The 18663-nt window shown below is 40.2% G+C and overlaps 1 protein-coding gene across 2 annotated transcripts in view; it reads right to left on the bottom strand.

The window, feature by feature from the left end:
• Nucleotides 1–9381: 9381 nt before the first annotated feature.
• Nucleotides 9382–18663, bottom strand: part of cyth3a (cytohesin 3a) — a 31314-nt gene continuing 22032 nt past the window's right edge. For both annotated transcript variants that reach the window (XM_067429814.1, XM_067429813.1), the window contains 7 exons: nt 18219–18331; nt 17456–17604; nt 17258–17369; nt 15337–15413; nt 14559–14630; nt 14316–14470; nt 9382–11314 (listed from right to left, as the gene is read on the bottom strand). In XM_067429814.1, coding sequence (XP_067285915.1) covers nt 11242–11314; nt 14316–14470; nt 14559–14630; nt 15337–15413; nt 17258–17369; nt 17456–17604; nt 18219–18331 — 751 coding nt within the window. In that variant the 3' untranslated portion in view covers nt 9382–11241. The remainder of the gene's footprint in view (nt 11315–14315; nt 14471–14558; nt 14631–15336; nt 15414–17257; nt 17370–17455; nt 17605–18218; nt 18332–18663) is intronic.

Here is an 18663-nt window from a genome sequence, read left to right as displayed (position 1 = left end):
TTTCTGTTTTGTGTGAAAAACATCTCGATTGATATTAAGGTGCATGGTTTTTTGTTTTAGCTACAGAGTAAGAACACAGTCATCATAGCTCAAGACATACTTTCATATTTTATATACGTCTATCCTATACACCAGCAAACCAGGCTGTAATAATTTATTTACATCTCAATGCAATTCTGCTTGTGGACAAAACATACTGAAATCAGCTTACTATAAAACCACACACATCTTATAAATAGATTAGAGTGCACAGTACTTGAAAAGCAATAACATGCAAAACTTTGAGATGTATTGGTACTATACTAATGCAAGATGTCTCCCTAACTACATGTTTTTTTTACAGTGCCGTCTACTAATATTGGCATCCCTTATATTAATAAGCAAAACAGTCTGTTTATCCTCTTAGTGACAGACTGTAATGGAGAAATTATCAGATTAAAGTATTTAATGAAGGCGTTGCCAGTATTTGTGACGTGGGTTTTAGAAAATAATGCTTTATAATTCATTTTCAATTATTTAACTTTTGATTTTGTAAATAGTTTGAATAAAAAGGCTGAGGCTAAGCAGTAAAGATTTTTTCAATTGTTACAAACTGTACAAATATTAAATGTGCACTATGTAACTTTTTTTGTTCTAAGTCAACAGATAATTAATTCTTCATCCTAAAGATGTGTTTTTGTCTGGCCCTGATTCACTGGTCTGATAGTGTTTATGTTTTAGAGCAGGGTGCTTTTCGCACAAAATTGCGTACTCATCTCGTCATATCCGTAGAGAAAAGTTGTTCTGGCTACTTTAAATTTTGCACTTTTTGTTCCATTGACTTCCATTCAAACCCTAAATTCACATCACGTGAAGACGAGTGACCAGTAGAAGATCGATATGTGACTGGGCTGAATTAAAAGAACGATATATTTATGCAGTAAAAGTCGGGTAGATTGTATATTTTTTACATTTTGAGTGTATGGCTATATATGGGTATGGCATTTTGAGTGTATATGTTGAATTCATGTATATTTAAAAAAAAAATACATTCAATTTGAATTTCAACATGTTTCAACCATAGACTGTAAAAAATATGGACGTAATATCCGTAACGTCACCTGTAGGTTTCTGGAGAACATTTTGAAGCCTAAAGTCAGCCGTTTATGGCAAGCAGCGCATCACCGCATGTCACTCCTGGATAACTGAAAATGGGCACAGACGGGTCGGGACGTGGTGGAGCTGAGGTGACTTGTTGCTGAAACCACACCCACCTCGCGCAACCATTGTGGAACTCAAGTGGCGACACCCTTAGTTATGTAGAACTTTAAGGTTGAATATAATTTAAAAACAGATGAGGTTTTTTTTTCAGATGAGAAAAAAAATTACCCCCCTCAGTTGTCATGAAGGGCAAAATTTGCGGTATAGACCAAAACCACCTTTTGTACCAGGCTGTACATTTTTATTTATTTTTTTCTGCTGTAAAGTTGGGCAATTTAACATGGGGAGATACAGAATTGACTCCCTTTTGGAGCCTGGCTCCAGCGGACAATCGATGAACTGCAGTTTAAGTCACTTCCGTGTTGGAATAGAGGAACTTGATCTGATTGCAAAAAGAGAACTGGGCATAGCTCGTAATAAAATGATCATCGATCAAGATTGGCTTGTCTTTTCGGAGAAGGAAAGAAATTATGGAATTGAAATGTTAAAACGATGTGGAGATGGCGTTTTATTTTTTAACAGCTGATTAAGGTATTATATTGAACAGATAAATTGTCACGATAAAACACGTAAATGTAACGTTAGCTCTTGGTTCATGGACCCTTTTTACAGACTGTAATGGTATGGAATTACCTTTGTCTCAATAAAACTGAACAAAACTTTATAAAACTGAATGAAACTCTAAAACTGAACGAAACTTTGTAAAACTGAACAAACTTTTTCAGAAACTATCAAAAATATGCCATTACAAAAGAAGAAAAACACATTGAAAATGAAAAAAATGAACTCCGTCGCACAAATGTAACTTGATATTCAGTATGCTTCATTCTTTGTTAATGGTTTTCAAAGATTCGTTTTCGCAAATCGTGGATTGTGAATGCATTGCCTAAGATTTCGCTTACATTTCTCAGTTTTTCGTTTGCTTTTTTGACACAATCCTCTCGTGGGGGCGGGCTTAACAGTGATCTACTCTGATTGGATAAAGAGCTTTTGATGGACAGGTTCTCTCTGACCTGTGCATATTAGAATGATCTCGCGGTGCTTTGTATTAGTTTGTAAAGATGAGCTCTCAGGAGAACATGGAGTGGTGGTGGCTTCATCTTCATCATCTTCTTCACCCGCTTGTTCTTCTAGGCAGCAATAAGTTGGTGTTATTGAAGTAACCAATAATATCGATTGTATTCATGTACAGTGTGCAACGGTTCGTTGAGGGTTATTGATATACATAGGTGTAACCTCTCTCACTGCATCTGTCACTGCTCCTGCATCTCTCACTGCATCTCTCACTGCTCCTGCATCTCTCACTGCACCTCTCACTGCTCCTGCATCTCTTACTGATCCAGCATCTCTCACTGCTCCTCCATCTCTCACTGCTCCTGCATCTCTCACTGCTCCTGCACCTCTCACTGCTCCTGCACCTCTCACTGAATATCTCACTGCTCTTGCACCTCTCACTGCTCCTACTTCTCTCACTGCTCCTGCATCTCTCACTGCTCCTGCACCTCTCACTGCTCCTGCATCTCCCACTTCTCCGGCACCTCTTACTGCTCCTGCACCTCTCACTGCTCCTGCATCTCTCACTGCACCTCTCACTGCTCCTGCATCTCTCACTGCTCCTGCATCTCTTACTGATCCAGCGTCTCTCACTGCTCCTATATCACACTGCTCCTGCATCGATCACTGCTCCGACATCTCTCACTGCTCCTGCATCTCTCACTGCTCCTGCATCTCTCACTGCTTCTGCATCTCTCACTGATCCTGCATCTCTCACTGCTCCTGCATCTCTCACTGCACCTCTCACTGCTCCTGCATCGCTCACTGCTCCTGCATCTCTCACTGCTCCTGCATCTCTCACTTCTGAAAGTCTTCTTTTTACTGTATAATTGTCAATACAATAACTTTTTTTTTTGTTTGCTTTGACCTGGTTAAAGAAACTAGGATCCACGCAGTTTTCATCATCACTATCTCAGCAGAGCAGAAGACATGTCTTGCAGATTTGCATGTCTTGCAAATCTCTCACTGTTCCTGCATCTCTCACTGATCCAGCATCTCTCACTGCTCCGGCATCTCTCACTGCTCCGGCACCTCTCACTGCATATCTCACTGCTCCTGCACCTCTCACTGCTCCTACTTCTCTCACTGCTCCTGCATTTCTCTCTGCTCCTGCACCTCTCACTGCTCCTGCACCTCTCACTGCTCCTGCATCTCTCACTGCTCCGGCACCTCTTACTGCTCCTGCACCTCTCACTGCTCCCTGCACCTCTCACTGCTCCTGCATCTCTCACTGCTCCTGCATCTCTTACTGATCCAGCATCTCTCACTGCTCCTACATCTCTCACTGCTCCTGCATCGATCACTGCTCCGACATCTCTCACTGCTCCTGCATCTCTCACTGCTCCTGCATCTCTCACTGCTCCTGCATCTCTCACTGCTCCTGCACCTCTCACTGCTCCTGCACCTCTCACTGCATATCTCACTGCTCCTGCACCTCTCACTGCTCCTGCATCTCCCACTGCTCCGGCACCTCTTACTGCTCCTGCACCTCTCACTGCTCCTGCACCTCTCACTGCTCCTGCATCTCTCACTGCACCTCTCACTGCTGCTACATCTCTCACTGCTCCTGCATCGATCACTGCTCCGACATCGCTCACTGCTCCTGCATCTCTCACTGCTCCTGCATCTCTCACTGCTTCTGCATCTCTCACTGATCCTGCATCTCTCACTGCTCCTGCATCTCTCACTGCACCTCTCACTGCTCCTGCATCGCTCACTGCTCCTGCACCTCTCACTGCTCCTGCATCTCTCACTGCTCCTGCATCTCTCACTGCCCCTGCATCTCTCACTGCGTCTGCATCTCTCACTGATCCTGCATCTCTCACTGCGTCTGCATCTCTCACTGATCCTGCATCTCTCACTGCATCTCTCACTGCTCCTGCATCGCTCACTGCTCCTGCACCTCTCACTGCTCCTGCATCGCTCACTGCTCCTGCACCTCTCACTGCTCCTGCATCTCTCACTGCTCCTGCATCTCTCACTGCTCCTGTATCTCTCACTGCTCCTGCACCTCTCACTGCTCCTGCATCTCTCACCGCTCCTGCACCTCTCACTGCTCCTGCATCTCTCACTGCTCCTGCATCTCTCACTGCTCCTACATCTCTCACTGCTCCTGCATCGATCACTGCTCCGACATCTCTCACTGCTCCTGCATCTCTCACTGCTCCTGCATCTCTCACTGCATCTGCATCTCTCACTGATCCTGCATCTCTCACTGCTCCTGCATCTCTCACTGCACCTCTCACTGCTCCTGCATCGCTCACTGCTCCTGCACCTCTCCCTGCTCCTGCATCTCTCACTGCTCCTGCATCTCTCACTGCTCCTGCATCTCTCACTGCTCCTGCATCTCTCACTGCCCCTGCATCTCTCACTGCTCCTGCATCTCTCACTGCTCCTGCATCGCTCACTGCTTCTGCACCTCTCACTGCTCCTGCATCTCTCACTGCTCCTGTATCTCTCACTGCTCCTGCACCTCTCACTGCTCCTGCATATCTCACCGCTCCTGCACCTCTCACTGCTCCTGCATCTCTCACTGCTCCTGCATCTCTCACTGCTCCTGCATCTCTCACTGCTCCTGCACCTCTCACTGCTCCTGCATCTCTCACTGCTCCTGCATCTCTCACTGCTCCTGCACCTCTCACTGCTCCTGCATCTCTCACTGCTCTGGCACATCTCACTACATCTCTCACTGCACCTGCATCTCTCACAGCTCCTCTCACACCACCTGCATCTCTCACAGCTCCTGCATCTCTTGCTGCTCCTGCACATCTCACTGCATCTCTCACTGCTCCTGCATCTCTCACAGCTCCTGCATCTCTCACTGATCCTGCATCTCTCACTGCCCCTGCATCTCTCACTGCTCCTGCATCTCTCACTGCATCTCTCACTGCTCCTGCATCGCTCACTGCTCCTGCATCTCTCACTGCTCCTGCCTCTCTCACTGCTCCTGCATCTCTCACTGCTCCTGCACCTCTCACTGCCCCTGCACCTCTCACTGCATCTCTCACTGCTCCTGCATCTCTTACTGCTCCTGCATCACTCACTGCTCCTGCACCTCTCACTGCATCTCTCACTGCTCCTGCACCTCTCAATGCTTCAGCATCTCTCACTGCTCCTGCACCTCTCACTGCTCCTGCATCTCTCACTACTCCTGCACCTCTCACTGCTTCTCTCACTGCTCCTGCATCTCTCACTGCTCCTGCACCTCTCACTGTATTTCTCACTGCTCCTGCACCTCTCACTGCTCCTGCATCTCTCACTACTCCTGCACCTCTTACTGCTCCTGCACTGCTCCTGCACCTCTCACTGTATCTCTCACTAGGCCTGCTCTTCTCCCTGGGCCCCTTGCTCTTACTCTTCCTCGTCCAGACATTACAGTGTTTGTCTTTTTCTGTTTCCAAAAACATCACTCCTGAAAGTCTTCTTTTTACTGTATAATTGTCAATGCAATAACGTTTTTTTTTGTTTGCTTTGACCTGGTTAAAGAAACTAGGATCCACGCAGTTTTCATCATCACTATCTCAGCAGAGCAGAAGACATGTCTTGCAAAAGTGTTAACACTTTCTCATTGGATTGACACATTTTTCCCACCCTTTTGCAAAACAGTTAAAACGGATGTCATTCAAGCAGTACGAACTCCATTGTTTTAGCTATGGTAACCAAACAGAAACCATGTATTCCTAACTATTAGAAACTATCTAGATTAGTATGAAATCACTGAAGCACCTGTTTGACACTCCTTTACACAAATCTTCAATTAGCAATCAGTCTGCAGGCCTTATTAAAAAAAAGGTGCCACGTCTGTGTTGTTCTTTGCCAGCATGGATGGTGGAGGTCTAAGGCAGATGAGAGTGAGAGGAAGAGGTAGAGGGGACAGAGGAAGAGGTGTGCGAGGGGGAGGTGTAGTTGGAAGGGCTTAGGTTCCAGATGGAATTCGGGTAACTGTTATTGATCATGTTGTCAATCATGGCCTTTCTTTTAGAGAGGCTGGACAAAGAGTCTGACCTGTACAGTAGATACAGAACAATCTTTAGTGATATACTTTATGTAACTGATTCATCATTTGCATTACATGTATTCTTTATAGAATCCAGATTCTACCATTCTCTGGTGATAGAGGAAAAATGTTTAGTGCTGAGCAGGAGGCGGCCATTGTAAACATGGTCATAGCAAACAATGCCATAAGGCTGCGTGAAATCAGGGAAGCAGTGATCGCAGGTCAGGGCACATTTAGGAACTAAGTGAGCTTGAGCACCACTGGCCGCATCCTAAGATGGAACCATATGGCCATGAAGCAGCTCTATAGAGTTCCATTTCAAAGGATCTCTGACGTTGTGAAGGAAGCCAGATGGCAATATGTGGAGGTAAGGATACATTACTATACTGTAATGCCTTGTCATATCATAGCTTTTTTTACTCAGAGAATAATGGAGCTTGAAGTTGAGAGGGCACATCATGTCTTTATTTAAGTTGACCTCATAACTCAAATTCCTGAATGCACTTCATGAGAGGCTGATCCCACCCGAGGAGAGAGGGCTGTTGAGGCCTGGCATGCCACTCTTCGTCATTATCTGGGACAATGTGGCGTTCCACCACTCTCGCCTTGTCAATGAGTAGTTTAGGGTACACCCTCGTATGATGATGATCAATAAAAAAATGCATCAAAGCATTTCTTTACACTGAGTTCTGTATTGTGTTTTCCATTGTGTAATGATTGACGGAAATAGCTTATATACTTGTTTGCAAGTTGTGTTGTTTGAAGGCAAAATTTGCTTTTGTTGCATATTTTAAATATAAATATTTGGGGTACTCTGGGTTCGGGCCAAATTCCGAGCCCGGAGCCCTCCCCTGGACAGCACCCCAAATATGCTTAATCTTTACTCTATTCAATTTGATGTAAGTGTGAACTAGTGAAATTATGTTGGTGTGAAATAAACAGGAAATAAAGCTAAAGCTACAATCTCCTCTCAAAAATCATCCCAAAAGTTAGTTGGTGCCTTAGTGACAACTTTACTTTGCGTCAGTATGGAAAACTGTATGGGCAGGCAAACATGCTGGCACGCAAATTTCACATGTGCACACCTGATGTTAAAATCTCCCTCTTCAAAACGTATTGCACTCCACTGTATACTGCCCACCTGTGGTGTAACTTTAGTGAGTCGAAAATGAAAAAAGTGAAAAAGTGAAATGAAAAAGTGGCTTATAATGATGCACTAAGAATTGTGCTTAAAATTCCTAGGTGGAGTAGTGCCAGTGTAATGTTTGTGTCTAATAATGTGCCCAATTTTAATGCTGTTTTAAGAAATGTTATGTATAGATTTATGTGCAGACTGGCAGAGTCTAAGAATTTTATCATTGTGTCCATAGTTGATGATTCTAAGAGTGATACAAGGTACACATCTTGCTTTTGGAAATATTGGACCCGAAGCCTATGTATGTTTATAAATGACTCCTGATGTGTTCATTTTTAATTTTTTTATGTGTATTATTATTTGTATTGTGCTGTCTCTATGGAACTGTGCCTTGAATAAAAAGTTGAATTTACTCAGAGAAGCATTCAATCATGACATGACATGGAAGGGTGGGGTTATGGGCTATACTGGGACCCACCACCTGGGGGTGATCGAGACGTTTTGGCTTCACTTTTCAGCAGGTGTGTGACACGCTTAGGCAGCGCTCATCATTTATTACTCAGAAAAAATAAAGTTAGATAACGACGCACCTTCATTGCACTCTTCCTTTGAGGTAAGTGAAGCCGCCAGTGTCCACTGTCCAAATATGGGTCTTCGCTCAGAGAAGCTGTCAATCATCATGTCACATCCCCTTTTTTATAGCATCAAATAACTAACTTAAACCAAACAAATTTGAAGGATAAACACTTGAACTAACATCTGTGTGATAAAAAATGTCTACAATGACAGAAACCATCTTTGGAAAAATGTATTTGAAGTGTAATTTGATTATGTATTTATTTTGTCTATGTCCCATTACATTACGAGGAGAGGGCGGGGTTTATGACATATACTGCATCCAGCCACCTGGGGGTGACTGAAACGCTTTGGCTTCACTTTTCAGGACTTGTATGTGTGGCATGCTTGGTGGATAACATACCAACTTCCATCATTGGCTCCAAAATTAGTAAATTATTGTTTTTTAGTTGATCTAAAATAAAAGACCAGAGTTTGATCCTCTGCCTAATGATATAACGATATATTAAGCTATAATACCCCGACTGCAAGCCATCTCAGTGTAGCAAGTGGGAACGTTTTACTCTATTGCTGTGCTCTAAGCAACGGAAGTGTCCTGGGGCAAGGTAGGAGGGGGAGTGATGCTCAGTGCAACTAAAAAGGCTCTATTGTCCGGTGAGATCCGGTTGGGGAGTCATGGACGTTCCGCTCTGCAATCTCATGGTGATGTCACATAACCTTATTAAATGCCAATCTTCTGTAATGCCATTTTCTTTAGCACGCAATTCATCGTAAATCCCGCCCTGCAGTTAGCTTCACTGGTTAAGGTTAGGGCATAGCATTGTGAAGGAAATCAACAGTTTGATTGACATGACAAATTAAATCTTAAGAAGCTGCTGCGGGCCGGAGTTTGTGAGGAAATGGATTGGATTTTGGATAATGCATGCGTTGTCATGTGCCTGTCAGTCAATAGGAGGAAACCACAAATGTTTTATGAGCAGTGCAAATGGGTAACCATAATCATCCGCAGTCACGTGAGCCGAAGTGCATCCAAAACAATGTTTTTATGCAAAATGCATGCAGTTTTTTTTAACTGCTAGAGGGCCAAAAGTTACATAGTGTACCTTTAATGGGGCACAGGCACACTGCACTGTTGTATATTGCAAAAGCAAAAAAATAAACCACACACACACACACACACACACACACACACACACACACACACAAACCACAATTAAGTAATTGCAGTATATGCCAGCAGGGACAGTAAACTAGCCAAAAACTGACCCCTTTCTGCCACAGATGTTCTAGTGAGATGACCCTGAGCACTACCAGATGCAGGAAAGCAGAATACAGGAAGCAGACACAGGACAAGCAGCACATTAACAATAAATAACTGCCATGCGTCCTTACTTTTAATAAAGTCAAACCTTTGTTTTTATCTTAACATAAAATGTTTATTAGGTCAGTTATTGAGGTCATGAGTTGAGGTCCAATGGCTTGATCGACAGGACTGTCAGACCTGTATCCATGTTCCATCTAAGATATCCGAATTCTGATTTGCTGACAGAGTTTTGAAATACAGTCTTAAGAGCATGCTGCATATTTACCATACAAGATGTTAAGCAGATTATAAGTAATAACAATAATAATACAACATTACATAGGCCTATTACAAAAACTCAATTTTAAGCCTTACATTTCAGACAGGTTTGGTTGCATATCGTTATGGCTTATCACTAACTAGTAAAATTAGAAAAGGAAGCTGCACTGTTTGTAGAATTTGTCATAAATCTCTATATTTCACTATGATAAGTATTGCTGCCCCACATGAAACTGAACAGTGATGATAACAGGCAATAAGGGCTGTGTTCACTTTAAACTAGCTGGAATTATAGACAAAGAATGGTGGATTTCATTTGTATCATATGGATTCATGTTTTAACAGTGGACAGATATCAGAGTCAGTGTGATGAGTGTATCTACCAGTATATTCTTTATGCTCTGCAATAAGCCATTAGAGTTATGAGTTTCAGGTTTACAGCATTCTCAGTCATCACTTAAAAGCTCACAGCCGATTAGCTGTATTTAAAAATTGCATATACATGTACATTGGTCTTAGATCCTTACCACACAGTAGTTTCTGTGTGTGGTTCGGGTATTCCCTACATTGAGGGGACAAATGTCCTCACAAGGAATATAGCTTATAAATAAATTAGGGATGTTTTCTGCAAATGTATAAATGCAGCATTTCTGTGAAGGGTAGGTTTAGGGTTAAGGGGATAAAAGATACAATTTGTACAGTATAAAAATCATTATGTCTATGGAAACTCCCAATAAAACATGAAAACAAAAAGTTTGTGTGTTTTTTACAGAGTAAAAAAATTGACTCAAATAACAGATTGACAATGTTACATAAATACCACAAAATATGTTCACTTGTATAAGCAACTATTTCAATCAAAAACTGAATGCAAACAGGTGTTTGTATTATTCTTGAAAAGGCATCAAATAATAAGTATAGTAAGAAAACCTCCGTTTTTTGTTTTGTTTGTTTTTTTACAGTTATTTATATTAAGGACATTAAACCATAATAAATAGAATATGAAAATGCTTTCTGATTATTTTCTCTTCTAATTCATGCAACCAGGCCTGCTGATTTTGGTGACTACGACATGACACAACTGAAAATAAAACCATTTAAAACTCCTGATACAATTAAAACAATGATATCATATTATACGATAGCACTAAAAATGATACTTGGCATGATTCCCTGCCATAATGAATCTATTTACTGTATTCATAAACTACCTCTAAAAGTTTTTGAAAAAAATGTGAATGGAATTGACATCATCATCAGTAGTTTGGTATATTTTACAAACATTTCTTGGCCATCTACTCATTGCCAGATCTAATTCAGACTTAAATTGAGAACATCACATAACGACACCTGGACATTTGTGATGGTAGATAGTAAAGTTCCTGATCACTCTATATTGGACCCTCACATGAAATACATTGTGGAAAAGTCAGTTTCTTAAAGGTCTTTTTGACAAACACAAATTGCACCTTTCCATCATACTCCCCATATAATTAATTTGGAGAGAAATATTTAGTACATACCATTTAGTTTGGCACAGGACCTATAAAGACACCAACATTATTTAAATCTTGTCCTTCTTTATCCTCAGAGAGCTCTTGCCTCTGTCTGTCTGTCACCGTCTGCAGGGTGCAGGATCCCATGTGAAGGTTTACATTTTATGAGTGATCATTAAAACCCAAACTGTAGCTCTGTGGCTCACTTTTTAGCAGCCACTCGCCGTTTCCTAGTAGCCAGCATGTCGTAGAAAGGATCCCTGCTAATGCTTGCCCTGTAGGATGACAACAATTAAACAGGAATTATTTAAGCGAATCATGTTATTAATAAAAGTACACATCCATATAAAACAATAACAGTTTTTTTCTGGAAGCAGTGAAATTTTTATTTAGGATTTGGTTGGCCCAGGTTTCCTGACAGTCCCACAGGACATGCTGAGGCAGCTTTTGCTGTAAAACACCAGGCTAAACTGACCACAGAACAGTTCCACAATCACAGCTGAGTCAGAGGACACGTGTTAACTAAACGCCTACATAGACAGGGTAGTTGACAAATAAGCAGTAAAAAAAGTTTTTTTTAATGTAAAACACCACTTTTGAAGAAACCTGCATATTTTTATGTAGCGTGAAGTCTGATGTTTAAGAAAATATAAGTGGGCACTAACTTTGTCAATTCTTTCACAGTTTTTTGATATTTTGGGTGTCACGCCAAAGGACAACAGAAATGAACACTTTTATAGTGGTTTCAAAAAAGTTAAATATCTGAACAATTCTGAGACTAAATCTGACCATGTGCACGTGTCATGGGCTTCACAGTAACATTACCTTCAGTGGGGTCCTTCAACTAATTCAACTTGTATACATGACTGAATCTACTGTAGCTAAGCTTTATAAGGGTGAGTTACAGTAATGTGGCAGCCTCTACCATGGTAATCTGTTTACAGTATCACATGACATACATACTGTAATGTACAATGCTGTATTTGATTCCATCTGTCTTACAGTATTCATCCCTTATACTCTATTCTGCTCTATGTTCACTCACACACACACTCACACCCACATCTGGTTCACTGTCTGTCTGGGTATACATAAGCGTATTGATGTTTATAATATACAAACTGTATATTCTCTCCCCTTACACTATATCTACCCATTACACAAAACTTTCACACAAAACATTTTTACATTTTCAAAAAAAAAAAAAAAACGAATAATTCTGTAGGATTTATAAGCTCGTTTCCTTGTAGAAAGCAAAAAATGTCCCCTCAAGGACAAAGATTTATAGCTGACCCCATAATGTAGTTTACCAGGCCACACACACGCACGCACGCACACACACGCACACACACTTTGAACATAGTGGTTATAATCTAAAATAAATAGCTTTTAATGTCAAAATAATTAACTACATATGGTCATCTATATCGGAAATGGCAAACAAAGTAGAAACTACATCTATAGAATCAATATCTAAAGAAATCTATATGTGTAACAAATGATTAATTGATTAACCATTACGATCAGTTTGATTAAATAATAGACACATGTATTCAACTGAACGAGAAGAGATGCAAATAAAATATTTGATAGTAACAGATTTATGAAAAGTGGTTACTGTGAATGAAACATTTATAAAGATGAAACTCTTATTTTGTGTAGTGAAAAAACAAGTGAAAATATGCTGAAATGTTTGAAAAAAGTGAACTTTTGATGATCTGTTGTGAAATTAGTACTATGAGTTTTGAAAATGTACACCTTGCTTGTGAAAATATTACCAAAGCGAATAAAAAAACTGTAAAATCTGTATGCTTTTCTTTCATTTAAAAAAGTTGTAATTTATTGAAACTGAGACATTTCAAGATCTGAGACATGAGTCATAGGACAATTTTGAGATTTGGCTCCAAAATTTGGAAAACATCTAAAGACAAAGCAGTTTTTATATGAATAGGTCCATGTAAGACAAAAACATGTTTAACCATTTACTGAATTCTAAATGACAATACTAATTATATAAAATTTTATCTTACAGTTTTATTTTTATTCACTTTGGTACTATTTTCAGAAGCAATGTGTACATTTTCAAAAATGATAGTACTAATATCACAACAGATAATCAAAAGTTCACCTTTTTCAAACATTTAAGCATATTTTCTTATGTGGCATCTGTAACCTGTGTTACTGTAATACATTTAGCAACAAGGGCGATTTTAAATGTATCTTTCATTGTTTACTGTTGAATGAAGTGATTCTTAAAATTACTAAATTAAAAGAAGATCATACAGTTGTGTTTCGGTGATTAAACCAAACGTTCTTATTACATATTACAATAATCTTGTGTTTGAATCAATGATAATGTGGACTGCAAATATGTGCAACTGAATGAAAGCATGAGGTGATGTTTTGAAAAAACGACTAGCTGCGTTACAAGTGCGATCAGTTTGGATTTTTGAACTAAGAGTTTCTAAAATGTACACCTCACTTGTGAAAATAAAGCAAATAAAAAAAAATACTGTGTGACAGTGAAAATGCCATGTCACGTCAACAACCCGCCTATAGTGCCACAGATCTTCAACAATAGCACACAAATGGCCTTCAGAGATTGTCATGTTACTATATACTACATAAGACCGGAACAAAAAAAAAAACTAAACCAGAGCCAGGGCCAGGGCCAACAGCAAGAGACTAAGTGGTCTTTGGCTTCCCTTTCTCCAGTGATGAATGCTGATCTATCCTCAGGAAAGACCATTTGACCTTGAGAGGACGCGGGTCATTATAGTCTTGTCAGCCCTATAGTGTGGGGTTTGTATACCCACCACACTGCGGAAAATAATGTGCATAGTCCTAATGTTTGCCTTGTTTTCCAGTAAAGACATCCAATAGCAAGATCAATTTAATTAATCCAAACTGTGATCTTAAGTTTTCAGTAAATTCATTTAATTAATTGATTATCTATCCATTAATATAATCAATCTATATTATAATTATAAGTATGAACCTCTATTAATTGTGTTAGATTTGGGATTAAATTAAGAAATAAATTAAAATATATTAAAATATTGATCTTATGTATACTGGAAAACAAGACAAAAATATTTCTGCAGTGCACAGCCAAGGTCTAAAACGCTGAAAACACTCGCTTCATCTTATCAGCTTGATGGCAGTGCTCTAAGATAAGAAAAGTCAATGCCTCTTTCTGAGCATCTGTGACCTACGGCCGACACACATCGGTTATCTGAGAAGAGAATAATGAGGGCTGACATGGTGAAACCTTACTTGATGGATTTGATCCACTCTTCCTTCTCCTCCGGCGTGGGTGCGGATATTCTGTACACGACGTGATTCCCCTCCACCACCTTTCCGTCAGCCTCCGTCTTGCATGCCTTAATTACTTGCCCCTTATGACTGGAGTTGTAAAGCTCAAAGCAATTCTGAAAGGTCAAAGCATTAAACGGTCACTTTTTCTTCTTTATTTCTAATTGACTAACTTAAAGACCAAGAGCTTGAAGAGGAACATACTGGTTTTCTTGGTTCCTCCACCTCTCTTATACTAAGATTCTCTAGTGGAATGATCCCGCGAGGCTCTTTGTCCTGTGAACACATGAGTTATAGACCTTGAATCCACTAATAAATTGAATTTCACCTTTATTTGTTATTAAAGCAATTACTCCTAGGACATAATGTGCAATATGTTTCCCTAAATGAGATGTGGAGGATGGAGATTTACGGAAAAGGCATGATTAAAAAAGTGAAAGAACCATGTGCACATTAAGCAACCACTGTCTGCCTCTTGGCCTAAATCTGGCACACAACTAGGGGAAAAAATGCATTGTTTCCTTCCACTTTGCTGATGAGATGACACAGCGGGATGCTGTTGCTTTGAGTGTTTTTTAAGTTTTAGTTCATGTGTGTTAACTTTGAGGTCATGTATATGCTAGTGTACTCACAAACACAGACAACATTGCACGTAAACAAACTGATCTAAAAGGAGAATGTCCCTCCTAATACCAACTGAAAATAAATTAAGAAAGTGCTTGTCAAATCATTTCATTGGACCTTGCTTAAAAGCTAGCCAGTTTATTCAGGTCAAAACCCTGACGTTGTGCTTTTTTAGTGAACGTGCTCTGAGGATGCAAATCACTTCTTTCCTGTTCGCATGCTCTTTTTCTTTCTGACTTCCTCTTCTATCTGACCTTCCTCCTTTTCATCCATATCTTGCTATCTGATATCTATTTTTATTGATAAATCTTAAATCAATTAATTCCTCAAACAAGAAATCTCAAGCAGCTCTACTTACTGTTGTATATTCAAAATAATATAGACAGTTATCTGTCAAAATGAACCACCTCCTCTTCCAGGTCTTCACTCTTCCCCCTGCAAGTTCAAACACAGATAATAATAAACAATAAAATGCAGGAAAAGTGCTCAAATAATGGCAGGCCTTTATGCTGCAAATAAATCATTGCATGACATGGAATTAATATAGTCCTTGTTTCATACCAGCTAATATTTGGAAATAAAAGGAAGTGCCATAAAAACTTTAAAGGTCTGCCAATAACAGCATGGACCCACTTTATATTAGGTGGCCTTAAGTACTATGTACTAACATTGTAATTAATCATTTGATACAATGCACTTATTGTGTACATACATGTTTTTACATTGTACTTACATTTAAAAAAAATACCTGCATGTAATTACCCCTGTAATTCATTTTGTAGTTACATTTGTAATTACACAGTTGTCACTTCCCTTACACCTAACCCTACTCTCAAACTTACCCACACCACCACACCTGTCCCTAACTCTACCCGTATCCCACCTCAATATCAGCAAAGGTGTTTTGCAATACAATATGAACACAGTGAGTACATTGTACTTATTTTTTGACTTAAGTACATAGTACTTAAGGCCACCTAATATAAAGTGGGGCCAAAAAAAATCAATTCACAAGTTTGGTAGATGGAATTATAGACAGACCTGACATACAGATAGACAGACATATCAGGCATAACATTATGACATTCCCAATATGGCGTTGGTCCCCCTTTTGCTGCCAAAACAGCCCTGACCCATTGAGGTATATACTCCACTAGACTCCTGAAGGTGTGCTGTGATATCTAGCACCAAGATGTAATCAGCAGAACCTTTAAGTCTTGTAAGTTGCAAGGTGCGACTTCCATGGATCGGACTTGTTTGTTCAACACATCCCACAGATGGACAATTGGATTGGGATCTGGGGAATTTGGAGGCCAAGTCAACACCTCAAACTCGTTGTGCTCCTCAAACCATTCCTGAACCATTTTTGCGTTGTGGAAAGGCACATTATCCTGCTGAAAGAAGCCAAAACCACGAAAGGGTGTACATGGTCTGCAGCAATGCTTGGATAGGTGTACATGTCAGAGTAACACCCACATAGATGGCAGGACCCAAGGTTTCCCAGCAGAACATTGCCAAAAGCATCACACTGCATAACACCGTTCTATCAGTACATGGGGCGGCAGTGGCTCAGTGGTTCATGTAGGTTGTCTACAAACCAGAAGGTTGGTTGTTCGATCCCCGGTTCCACCTGACCAAGCGTCGAGGTGTCCATGAGCAAGACCTCTAACCCCAGCTACTCCCGACGAGCTGGATGGTGCCTTACATGTCTGACATCGCCGTCGGTGTATGAATGGGTGAATGTGAGGCAAAAATGTAAAGCAATTTGGATGACCATAGGCCGGGTCTGTTGAAAGCACTATATAAATGCAGTCCATTTACCATTCTATCAGAACAAGCATTAACTTCTTGAGCAATTTGAGCTACAGTAGCTTGTCTGTTTGATTGGACCACACGGGTCAGCCTTTGCTCCCCCACGTGCATCAATGAGCCTTGGCCACCCATGTCCCTGTTCGCTGGTTCACCACTGTTCCTTCCATGGACCAATTTTGATATACAGAACACCCCAAAAAGAGTTGTAGTTTTGTAGATACACTGACCCAGTCATCAAGCCCCAATTTGGCCCTTGTCAAACTCGTTCAAATCCTCACGCGTGCCCATTTTTCCTGCTTCTAACATCAGCTTAGAGGACAAAATGTTCACTTGCTGCCTAATATACCCCACCAACTGACAGGTGCTATGATAAAGAGATAATCAGTGTTATTCACTTCACCTGTCATAATGTTAAGCCTGATCGGTGTATATAAACCTAGTTTTAGCAGACAGACAGATATACAAACCTAGTTTTAGCAACCATCCCTCTCTGTCTGGATTAAAGAATGTATGAGTAAGATCATTCCCATCATCTTCAGGAATTTTGAAAGGCTCATTCTTAATGCTTTCATATAAATTCTGTGGGGGAAAACAATATGTAAATGCATATTCTATCAGTACATAACTTGCAACTCTCTCCATCACAGTATGACGTAGAGACTCACTCTGAGCAGCTCCTCAGGCAGATCTCCTCCCTCATTAATGCCCCGATTCATGGAGATGAACCTTTCCACCGTGGGCTTGTCTCTGACATTAGGGTTGTGCAGGCTAGTGTTGAGCATGATGACGGAGAACGAGAGAACATAGCACGTGTCTGCGGAGAGAAAAAAACTCAATAGGTCCAGATTGGCAAATTAATTGGAGCATGCATATAAACATATGGAGAGCGTGCCACCCTCTTTTTTTGTTTTAATTTTTTATTAGTTGACTACTAAATGATATATTCGGAAAGCAGAGTGTTTGATGCAACATACAGGCTATTTTTTAATGTTTCTGCATCTTTATGCATGACTCCATGCTGAAAGAAAGATATTAATGCCTTGGACATTCACAGACTCTGTTTATGAATAAATAATAATTTTGTGCTTTGTTTTAGCACAGTGTCTTCAGCCCATTTCTAGGGTGCTGCGTTTTATACAGTCTCTAACAGTGTGTTTCAACATTGCCAATATTTATCCCAGCAGCTCTGTTGTCATTGGTCCAGATTTTGTACAGAGTGTGCTGTAATTAAATAGATTGGGCCCAGCATGCAAACTATACAGTTATAATATTATATATGAAATATTTTGTGAATGAAGACTATAAATATTGATAACAAATATGTTTTGAGAATGAAGCTTTTATAAGGCTGAGTTTATAGATTTAGGGCAATGATGGGCCAAAATAAGGGGTTCAGGTAGAAGTCAAGTTTACAACTGATAGTCATACCTGTGGACTGAAAGACACCTGGGTTACACTGGCAATATCGAGCAGCAAAGGCCTCCATCATTCGATCTATCTTCTGAGCTTCACCAGGAAGTCTGAAACTCCACAAAAACTGCCTGCCAGGGAAAGATGGAAATGACACTTCGAATTATAATGGTTATTTGATGGACCTTTGTCTCAGGGAAATCATGAAAGTATGTCTGATTTTATCTAGTAATGCAAGGAAAATGACTGTCTCTAATCACATCATGCCCTAATCATGAAATATTATCTTTTGATTCAATTTTTTTTTAAATAAAATGTGTGATCCAATACATCAAATTTGGACATTCATTCAAAGTTATCTGGTCTTAAATAATGGTTTAACCCTTATGACGTTTGCAAAATGATACAACTTTTGAACATTAAGAAATAGCATGTTCATAACTTATGGGCCGTTTACACAACA

This window comes from Pseudorasbora parva, chromosome 21, assembly GCF_024679245.1.
Source record: "Pseudorasbora parva isolate DD20220531a chromosome 21, ASM2467924v1, whole genome shotgun sequence".
NCBI lineage: Eukaryota > Metazoa > Chordata > Actinopteri > Cypriniformes > Gobionidae > Pseudorasbora > Pseudorasbora parva.
Note: the sequence above shows the minus strand (reverse complement) of the source record. Positions and strands in the feature narration are given on the sequence as shown.